This window comes from Nannobrachium achirus (assembly GCF_963921795.1).
Source record: "Nannobrachium achirus genome assembly, chromosome: 6".
Classification (NCBI taxonomy): Eukaryota; Metazoa; Chordata; class Actinopteri; order Myctophiformes; family Myctophidae; genus Nannobrachium; species Nannobrachium achirus.
Window position 1 is genome coordinate 28976575 of NC_137815.1, and position 11420 is coordinate 28987994.

The 11420-nt window shown below is 41.8% G+C and overlaps 1 protein-coding gene across 1 annotated transcript; it reads right to left on the minus strand.

The window, feature by feature from the left end:
- Positions 1–3558: 3558 nt before the first annotated feature.
- LOC308286976 (acidic mammalian chitinase-like) lies at positions 3559–8968 on the minus strand (the record flags this gene model as incomplete). Its single annotated transcript, XM_080728097.1, has 11 exons — positions 3559–3773; positions 3902–4043; positions 4633–4752; positions 5160–5342; positions 5893–6019; positions 6157–6281; positions 6862–7012; positions 7801–7857; positions 8038–8239; positions 8331–8360; positions 8947–8968. 11 exons carry the CDS (start codon positions 8966–8968, stop codon positions 3559–3561), a joined length of 1374 nt encoding a protein of 457 aa, XP_080584223.1.
- Between the last annotated feature and the right edge of the window lie 2452 nt (positions 8969–11420).

Sequence of the window (11420 nt, forward strand, 5' to 3'; positions counted from 1 at the left end):
ACAGTACTTCTAGTTGCAATTGTTTTGGTAGATGAAACAATTCTGAGGACCCTTGTTGAGTTCTTCCCCCATAGAACAAAAAAACTATAAACTGTACTCTGTCGAGGTGCCACACATGGCCTACTTGTGTGCCAACAGAGCACACCACGAGGTGTGCGCTGCTGGCCTCATGTCCCTAATGTCTTCACCCATTAATGCAGACATTACCAAGAGCGCTCGTATACCAAACTCAGCTGACATCATCACCAGGAATGCTGGTCCCTCATTGGCTGTAGGGGGACACCTACAGTATACTGATAGATATGTTTTTTAAGCATGGTTGTATTTCGTTTATATTAATATGCAGTCTTCTAAAATCTACACTAGAGGTCCTACACCAGCTGTGACTATAGGTGTCATATCCTCTGTCTGCGTGATGTTGATTGTAGACCAATGGTCCTTTTGCTTACTGTCAGATGAATGTCCTGTGCTTTGATGAACAATCTCACCTATGTTCCTTGATCACAGGGTGTCATTTATTTAACTTTGTATTTCAGTTTGAACAGCTGGCTGTCTGTAGGTCAGGACTTGTGTATTGGACTAATGTAATTTTGTTATTTAAATATATAAATGAGTTAGGGGAAGTAAACCATGATGAAGAAAAAATAAATAAGACAGCTAAGGTGGAGGGAAATGGAGATCATTATTTTACTGCCAAAGACGTACATGTATATTCGTCAAACCGTCGGAGGTATACAGCCCAAAAGACGAGTCACTCTTCAAAGCCTTATTTGTGTGGTTTATGATAGAGGGCGCTTGTCCATAGAGCATCGCAGCGGAAGTCGATGCCTGGGGTCACTTTCACTTTCACCATTCATTTTCGCCATAGACTTTTACAAAAATATTTATAACAATTATGTTAAGCCTCGAACCAAGCCATCCAGGATGGAGGTGAATCATGATCATATAACCTTTGATGCTATGTGAAAACATATTTTAATACTACATTATTTGATATACTACATTTAATAACTACCCTTTGTTTAGCGATTTTCAAAATGTTATTTTCATAGAAAAAAAGGTTATATGATCATGATTCACCTCCATCCTGGATGGCTTGGTTCGAGGCTTAACATAATTGTTATAAATGTTTTTGTAAAAGTCTATGGCGAAAATGAATGGTGAAAGTGAAAGTGACCCCAGGCATCCACTTCCGCTGCGATGCTCTATAGTCTGTGAACGTTTCTGAGCGGTGCAAACCGTTTCACTTTGTGTGTTTTATTACAGAATGTATCTTGAGGATTCAAGCTAATTATTGTCAAGCTTCACATGACAATTTGGCTATCCAGACAATAGGCAACCACACACTTGCAATTTCCATTTGCATCTAGTTAGTGTGGTTGCCCAAAGGGCAATCTGAGTTCCCAGAGGTTCTTTTTTTCGCCACTAGGGGGGCGAGAGGGCAACACACTAGTTCTGGGGAAACTTTCTTTCTGCCATTGGAAATTGATGGAATCAATGGGAATGGGAATCAATAGGGAATCAATGGGATAGGGAATCAATAGGGAATCAAAGGGATAGGGAATCAATGGGGGTGGGAATCAATAGGGAATCAATGGGAGTGGGAATCAATAGGGAATCAATTGGTCGAGCTTCACATGACAGTATAGTCACGTTGGCAACCACACTTGCAATTTCCAATTGCATCTTTCTAGTTATAATTATTAGTGTGGTTTCCCGAAGGGCAACAACACACTGCAGTTCTGGGGAAACTTTCTTTTCACTAGATAAACGTAATTTTCACTGGATAAACGTTGATGCAATTGCATTCTTTCTAGTTATTATTATTAGGGAACACATGAACTTGGTCATGATGACTGTCTGTTAATGATGATTATGATTGTTTATTTATTTATTTGTTTATTTGAAAAGGATCCCCATTAGCTGATGCCGTAGCAATCAGCTAGTCATGGGGTCCATACAAGTCATATTACAAATACATAAAAAAAAAGCAATACAATAAAACTACAACAACATTACATTGCATTAATTCACATTTGCACATTAATATGATATAGCTTAAATAAATACTAGCAGGAAATAACTTTTACAAATTAATTTCTCCTGAAGTTATTTATAACTGGTTCCCAGTAAATACCTCAGCACTTTTTTCTTAAAAGCTGATTTATTTTGAGTTAGACGAATGTTAAGTGGTAAAATGTTCCAATAGTCAATGGCTCTATAAATTACAGTTTTTTAATTAATGTTTGAACTAGGTGCCAAACATTAATATGACCATTAACAGCATATCTAGTATTGTAAGAATGTCTGTTATTACAATAATCCACCTGGTCAAACAGAAACAAGGGAGTCTTTGAATTAACAATACAACAGAGAAACGTAGCCAAGCCCGAAGAAATCCTTTGTTCAATAGTGAGCCATGAGAGGCTGATGTGCATCTTTTCAATACTAGTTCTCATAGAACAACCCAGGACAAGCCTAGCCGCCCTGTTTTGTGCAACCTGTAATTTAGCGAGATTTGTCTTAGATGCACATGACCATACTGTTGAACAATAATCTAAGTGACACAAGATTAAAGATTTTGAAACTTGTCCCAGGATACTAGAAGGTACATAAGATGAACACTTTCTAGTGACTGCAATACCTCTCCCCATTTTACCAACTACTGTATTTATGTGCTCAGTCCACGATAATTGACTGTCCAGGACAACGCCCAGCAATTTAGTGCTGTTTACCTGTTGTATGGGCTCACCAGATATTGATAAATTAAGTTTGGGTGTATCTGCCAATTTGTGTCGTGTCCCAAAGACAATACTTTTAGTTTTGGATATATTTAAGACTAATTTGTTTGTACTTATCCAATCATGTACTATTTTCAATTCACTAGACAAAACTTGATTTAATTCTAGGCATGAACTTGCAGTATAATGTACAGTGGAATCATCTGCGTACATCGTTATACCTGCATTATTGAGGGCAGAGGGCAAGTCATTTGTAAAAATTGAAAACAGGAGAGGTCCTAGACAACTTCCCTGAGGAATCCCGCATGATAACATACTACCTTCAGATAAGCTCCCATTATAAAAGACCTTTTGTGTTCTAGAAGATAGATAACTCTTCATAAGAGTAATCGCAGTTTGGTTAAAACCATAACACATAAGTTTATCAAGTAGAATGTCATAATCAATAACATCAAATGCGGCACTGAAATCTAACAAAACCGCACCTGCAATGATGAAGAAGAAGAGGAAGGTTATTCTTCTTCTTCTTCTCCTTGGTCTTTTTACTGTTTGGATAATTTGAGAATTGATTAACACTCAAGTGGAGACATAACGACTGGATGAGAGAAAAATAACGTACATTCCCAGTTGCTTTGAAAGTCATACTTTATTTTATTTCAATCAGTAATCACTGGACAGATACAGTTAAGGAGCAGTTCTCACATGGGCCATAGCAGCAGCAGCAGCAGCAGCAGCAGTAGTGTGGTTTTGCATTAATAGACACCCAGCTCCAAAACAGCTAAAGAACAACTAAGTCAAAGTGGAACCACGACCTCTTTCAGTGCTCATAGTTACAGCATGTGCAGGAACTGTCAAACACAGTGGTGGCGGGGCATGTTCCGGTGATGGTGTTTCCAGAGTCGCACTGCCAGTACTTGTTCTTGGCATGGGGATCTGGGTAGAGTCCGTCAGCCCTGCCGTCGCAGAACGGAGATCCTGGAGGTGGTGGCATGGGGGTGACTGGAGGCAGAGGAACTGAGCGAGGTGTGCAGGCTGCAGGAACAATAGACAGAGGACAAAGAGGTGTCAAAATATGGAGCTTTGATGGAGTCTTTGTGAAAATATTTGAGCATGCCTGTGGTTTTGTTTTGTATGTGTGGGCACAAGAGAGTGCATGTTACCAGCTCCGGGTCCATGCAGTCCATTCTTCAGGGTGCTCATCAGTGGGTATTTCCCCTGGCCACAGAAGGTGCCGCTGAAGTCATCCATGGCCAAAGTCCAGACAAAAGCTCCACCAAAACCACTCTTCTTCAACCAGTCAGTCTGCAGTGTAGACAGGCAGAGTGGTTTAAAAACAGTGAACACCACAGGAGACAGACAATGGCTGTGTAATGTGAAATAGCACATAATGCAAAGTGAGCGATGCTCTCTTCACACGGTATCAAACACAACACATGAGTATATCTCCTTGTATGGGCCGTTCTGTCCATGACTACAGCTGTGGTGATGTCGGTCTTCTTCTATGTTAGTCTTGTGTGACCGCAGCTGTTGGTGCTGCATACCGAGGGACGGTATACGCTCTCCATTCAGACATGTTGCCATTCAGACATTGACTTCTAATTGTCTGAGTGGCAACACTTCCATTGAGGTTAGGGTTAGGTATAGGGTTAGTGTCTGAACCCCAAGGGACATAGGGACCAACACACTAAGTCAAACAGAGCGGTTTGCACCGTGTGACCAGATGGGATCTAGGGAGTCCTGACACGTGTACCTTAGTTATCTCCATACATGGAGTTCCGGCCATTAGGCTCTGAAACGTTGGTAGTGCATACATAGGGAAACAAACATAGGGACCTACACACTAAGTTAAACGTAGGAGTGGTTTGCGCCGCTCAAGAAATACATTTTTCACCTTGATCTGGAAGCTCTTGACGTTGTCGTATCCAAGCCAGACGCTGCCCTTGTAGGCATAAGGCACCTGCTGGGGGGCATTCCAGACCTCAATGCCCCCTTCCTTCAGGAAGGTGCAGATCTGAATGAAGGTAGAGATTTAGATTAGACTAGAATAGATCCCTGTGAGCCATAGTCGACTATATAAAGACGGTCTGTACATAGCCGTTGAAATTATGTTGTTTCAACATCTAAGCTAGAAAACATTCACTTTTAGAGCAGTTATAAGTTATAACCTGATTTAAGCCTAGTTGTTTAGACGTATTTTAGATGTCTAATAGCTTGAAAAATGCTCAGCAGGGATACCTCATAATAGAAGAAAAGGATAGAGTCCGCAACACTGGTAATACTCAGCTCTGCTTTATTGCTTCAAGCAATAAAGCAGAGCTGAGTATTACCAGTGTTGCGGACTCTATCCTTTTCTTGAATTGCCGTTTGTCCAGCACCTGGGCTAGAGTGGATTTGTGCATGCACTATCACCCCTGATACCTCATAATAGGCCATGAATCCAGCCATACGGGTGAAGGGTGCCTCAGGTGCAGGTCCACCGCTTGGCGCGCCGCAAGAATGGTCAGAAGTAGTCAGGTTGAAGCTGTGACCGTAGGTGGCAAAACCAACCAGCAGCTTCTCAGCCGGGGCTCCCTTGGTCCTCCAGTAGTTCATAGTCCAGTTCTATGTACAAGGGAAGGACATATACTGGCATAAACAGTCAAGCTTTACGGTACAGATATTCATTCATCCGTACAGTATCAAAATGTATGTCCAGTCTTCTTTTCAATCATCATCATAAATTATGGTCCCACTGATAAATTAGTGTATATGTTTATAGGGTTTCTACTGGTTGTACTGAGTGAAGACTCGCACCAATAGCAGTCTTTTTCGGTAGCATTTCGGAATTCTAAGTTTCACTTACTGTAGAACGGCAGACTCACTCCTTAACTTCCGCCGTGGTCTGAAGACTCACCTCTTCAGACTCCACCTCGGCCCATAGCACTTACCATAGCACTTACCTACCCTCAACGACCATACTGTACATGTATTGCCTTGCTTGTTGTAAGGGTTAGAATTAAGAGTGTCTGCCTAAATTGTAAATTGTGGACCGGATATAGAAAGATGGCGGATTTGAAATAGCTGAGAAACAGGCTTTAAAACGGGTCTGTAGAAACCAATGGCGTAACTTTGTCCATTATTTTTTAGTCTATGGAGGAACCTCATCACTCACCACATTGAACTGTTGCTGCCAGAACTTCTTGTCAGACGGGCCCTTGTACAGAGGGCTGTTTTCTCCAGTCGCATCAGAGAAGCCACCGTGGTAGTCATAGGTCATCACATGGAAATAGTCCAGGGTACTGCATGGTAAAAGCAAAAGGGAGTCTGTTTTTTTGGGTTATTATTGGCTTATTTATAGGTGTTTCATTTGGTGTGTTTGTACTGTATGTTTGTATAGGTTTATCCAAAAGTGTGTGCTTGTGTTATCTGTACTGACGCTCCGAGCTGGGGAACCTCATAACCAGGATCGATGTTTCCCTGTCCAGCGGACACGGCAGCGGTGAGCAACAGACGAGTTCGGCCGGTCTTCTTGCTTTCAGCCTCGAAGGCAGCCACTGTCTCCTGCATAGAGAGAGACATGGAGGTGGCGATGGAAAAAGATAAGGGTGTCAGCATTGTGCTAAACAATGACTTTATTGTCTATTGTATACATAGTTACATTTTTATTCATGAATAAATTTTCTGTCTTGAATGGGAAAATGCAAAAAATGTACTTGTCTGACGCCATAGACCTTATGCGTCAGTCATATATCCATATGTGGGCATTCCAAGATCCAGCAGAGCGCGCAAGTACTGCGTTCTGCTGCGTATGTACGTATGTCGGTGTCTGTGTTTGTTTAAGCCCGTAGCCCAATCAGGGACCAGCAGTTCTGTCAATGTCATCAACAGCCAATGAGGGACCAGCATTCCTGGTGATGTCACTGGCATCGCCAGTGGTGATGCCAGTGGTGATGCCAGTGGTGAGCGAACCTCATGGCGTACTCTGCTGGCGCACAAATAGGCCATACACGGCTAGGCGCAAGTCGGCACCTCGACAGAGTGCAGTTCTAGTTAAAATACACTGTAAGCTAAAGGCAAATGGTTACAGAACACATAATTACAACATTAAGTATTTATTGTATAGGCACAATAGAAGGCTTACCTGAGCAAAGATGGTGAAGGCCTGCTTGCTAGGTCCATATGGGTACTCCCAGTCGACATCCAGACCATCAAACTCGTAACCACGCAGGAACCTGATCACGCTGTCAATGAAGGTCTTGCGATTAGCAGCAGTGGACGTCATGGTTACGAACCTGAAGGAAGAGAAGAGAGAGAGAGAGAGATGATCACAACACATACAAGTGTTTTTATAGGTTCCTGAAGTTCCTTTTGAATTGACTTGACACTGGCCTACCAGTGTCGAACCCTGCATGACACGCATTAGAGACTATACTGTATACTGTAGGTAGGTATACGCCTAGACCACGTCATGGATGTTTCATAATGAGTAATGAGACTCTATGTGGCTACGTGTGTGGTTAGGGTTAGAGATAGGGTTAGGGTTAGAGATAGGCCAGGGTTAGCCTAGTAAACGACCAACTTCCGTTATCCAGGAGGATTCGAAATGGTTTCTGGAAGAGGGCGGGTACGAGGCTAGGCCAGGGTTAGGGCTCGAACACACTGTCCGACTTTTTGAGCCGATTGTGCTGCTGTCGCCGACCATTTTCGGCGCTCGCCAAACAAAAACGTCGATCTGCTGCAAGATCTGGCTTTGCTTGCCGAGGTTTTGCTTGTGGTGTGTGAAAAGCACTGCGAGAAGATCTGGCCGCGATTATAGCTAGAAATGCTCGGGAAGAAATCGCAGAGCGCTTCTAGATACCGGTATCTAGCAGATTTTTGCAAAACACATTTTTGGACACTGCTCCTACAGATTTTGGCCTAAAATCACGCGAAGCGTACACAGTATCTCTAAATTCATGTCATCAACATGGATCTGTCCCATTTCCCATATTCCCTCCTGATTGGCTACGTTTGCCTTCTAAAGTTTGTGTATGCGACATGACGGTTGCTTATCTCCCGATCAGGGAGTCTGAATACTCACCTAGCGTTGCCAAAGTTCCATCCACCAATGGACAGGATGGTCCTCAGGTTGCTGTTCCTGAAGGGAAAAAAGTAAAAAAGTAAAAAAATATATTTATACTACATTAAGTTATTAGGTATTGAGGTCTGCGTGTGTGTGTGTGTGTGTGTGTGTGTGTGTGTGTGTGTGTGTGTGTGTGTGTGTGTGTGTGTGTGTGTGTGTGTGTGTGTGCGTGCGTGCGTGTGTGTGACTGCTTACTGGTTCTTGAGGGCCTGGACCTGTCCATACATCTTCAGATCGTCCCAGTCGAAGGTGGTGATCTTGTTGTCCTTCATTGTAGCGAAGGCATAGACAATGAGGTCACACATACATGGGTCCACGTCTGTGACCAAGTATTTCCCAGCACCGGGACGGTACTGAGCCCAGCTGGTGAAATAACATGAGAGGATGTAGGAGGATCCTGTACAAGATATGAGAGATGCAGTTTGAGCTTCTTGTTGTCGTTATTTTTTTAGTTCCAAAGTATCACACCAAAGTGGTCAAAGTCTTACCTAGCTGCGCGTGCAGCAGGAGAGCCAGTCCTGTAGAGAGAGAGAGAGAGCGAGAGAGAGAGATTGGTTTAGTTTATTATTTTCTTTCTTTTTTGTAACCCATTTTTTTCCACCCAATTTCAATTGTCTAATGTAATCCTGGGCGCTACACTCCCTCTGCCAACCTAGAGAGAGCATCGGACTGACCTCATGCTTCCTTCCATGCATGAGGAGTCCAAGCCACTTCTTTTCACCTAACAGGGGGAGTTTCCCTGGTTGGATATAACGCGTGGAAGGAACACGTTAATTCAAACAGTTCCTTTGATTTGGTAAAGAACTCAAACTTAAAGCTACGATCCATACGTTCAATTTAGTGTCCAAGTTGACTTTTGTCACCCACGTTTCTTTGAGAGACCAAATTCATGTACAGCTCTAACAAGACTGATACCAGGCCAACCAGGGTATATATTTGTCAGTAGAAGAGTAGACTGTAATAGCTAGCCCACCTCCAACCACCGTGTCCGTTATATTGCATTAACATACTTGAAGGACTGTTCAAAATAGTGTTAAACAACAATTTCCTCCAAGAACAAAAACAAAGGTAGTATAGGTTTCCAATAACAATTTCTCATCTTACCAACGAAGAGAAGCTTGCCCATGTTGCCTGAGTAAAACTAACTGAAGGCCAGAACTTCCAGAAGCCTCTTTTATATATGCCTACTGTGCGGTTCATTCTTCTCCATATCTGTAAAAGCATGTTTGATCTGGCTTCGTTATTCTGATAAACCTGCAGTCACCTCATTCATTTAATTGGTCAGGATTGCATTTCTTATTTTCCGCTGGCTTTGCTACATCAATTGTGCTGATAACTTTCAAGTGCCATTCAGTAATGATATGATTTGCTGACAATCCAAAGTCACATATGCTGACAATCCGAAGTCAAATAAAGGTCAGCCTTAAAAAGTACAATATTTGCTCTGAGATGTCAGTGGAGTATATTGTAAGTATACAATATACACCAGAGGTTCCCAAACTTTTTTTCAGGGGAACCATTTTTTTTCTTCTTTTTTAATGAGAATTCATGGGAACTATTTTATACTATAAACCACCTATTTTCAACATTGAACCATGTCATAATACACCTAGAGCTGAAATAAGAAAAGAAAAGTCCCCCCACCCCTTCTCTGTAGCCTAGAACTGGAATTGATTGTTGGGTCATGTGATCAGTGACATACGGTCGGTGTACTCTTTCATGAGGCAGCCTAGAGGGCGGAGCCAAAGAGTACACGACCGTGCATGAGAGTGAAAGGCAACCGCATTATTCCAAACCCCAACCTGCCAGCGTGTGATTGGCTGAAGTCCCTTTGAGACGCATTCGGACGCAGAAGCAGTCACCTGGTCAATATTGACTATTCTGTCCATAACGGCACATAACTCGGTAACGGTGCTGAGTCGGCTCATGCGACCTTCGCACCTTTCGGCCCAGCGACTCGCTCGATACCGCTCGCTCGGCGGGGCCTCATGGGGCTCAAGGTCGCCTGAGACAGTGCGCCTCCGTCATGGATAATAATTTAGACTTTATCGCCACAAATAAAATGTGTCCGCGGGAAAAAAGTGGCACGAGCAGGATGCAAACCTTCTATAACATGACAAGGCTATAGAATGGATCTTCAGTTAAGCAGTTGTGATTGAAAACATAGTCCTGTGCTTTTTCATTGTCGTCACCTCAAAGTGAACTCTGGATTATTTCTTCAAATTGACTAGATCACAGGCAGTGGGAGCTGCCATTAGGATTTAGAAGACATTTTTAGGTATTTTTCAGGTCTTAATGTTTTTTCCGTGCAAATGTTTAACTGTCACACTGTTGCATCATGTGTCTCTATAATTGACTGTCAGGTGGAAACGCTATGTGAGCTGATCAGAAGATTAGCTTGCAGTCAGCAGTGGTGGGAAGATGTGTTAACTTAAGTAAAGGTATCAATACTGTAATGTAGAAAATGAAATACTCTGTTACAATTAGAAGCCCCTTAGCTAAATGTACTCAAAATGTAGGATGAGGTGATTAATACTATGATAATGGAAATCCACAAAGTAACTAGTGACTAAAGTTTTCAAATAATTGTAGTGGAGTAAAAGTACAATATTTGACTCTACTTCTACTAGTGGAGTAGAAGTAAAACTATTGAACTTTGTCTATAATCAGGTGGAGATGATGATGATGATGATTTCCGCATTTTGATTCATGTTTTTGATTAATCTATACGTAAAAATGTAATCACATACCTTTATCTTATATCGTATATGTAAAATGTGACACCAGTAGCTTGAGTAACTTTAGTTTAGTCAAAGTGTGTAAGACACACTGCACTTTGATAGCCTACTTAAAAACTCACCCAATGCCAAGTGCCAAAATGGCTCCAAGGTAGATGTGCCACGATTTTGTATGTTTTTCTTTACTATGCAATGAAAAAAAATTTTTTTTTTTTTTTTTAAATTGTTCCCCCACAGAAACAGACACAGTTGTTGTGATTCAGTGGCAAAAGAATTTTGTCAATCAGACAAATGGTTCCAGAGATAGAGCTGTTTGAATGAAAAAAAGTGTCCATCCACTAGAATGGACACACATTTTCTCAATCAGCTAAACGAGGGAGCCAACACACAAACAGAGAAAACCATCTCTCTGATCTCAGGTCATTTTGACATCTTAAAAAAAAAAAAAAAATCTATACAAAAAACACAAGACGTCAAAGACGTCATTGGCACCCAGGACCTTTGAAAAAAAGACGTCAAGAGACGTCATTGGCACTATTAATTTCCAAATATTTTGTACAATGCAATGTCTTCCTGACAGCTGTTCATGCTGTATGCATGTGTACAGGAGAATATGTAAAATGATGACGAAGATGATTCATCTGTTCCTTCCTCTCTGTGATAAGGAACATCTTAATTGTACTGTTTGTTTCTTTTGAAAATCGATTAACACTCTAGTGAAGACATTAACGATGGGATGAGAGAAGAGCAAGATTAGAAGAAAAAAACAAAAGAAAAAAACAACAGTCCCATAGCTTTTATTTTATTTCCTTCAGTGATCGCTAGACAGATTTGTTATCG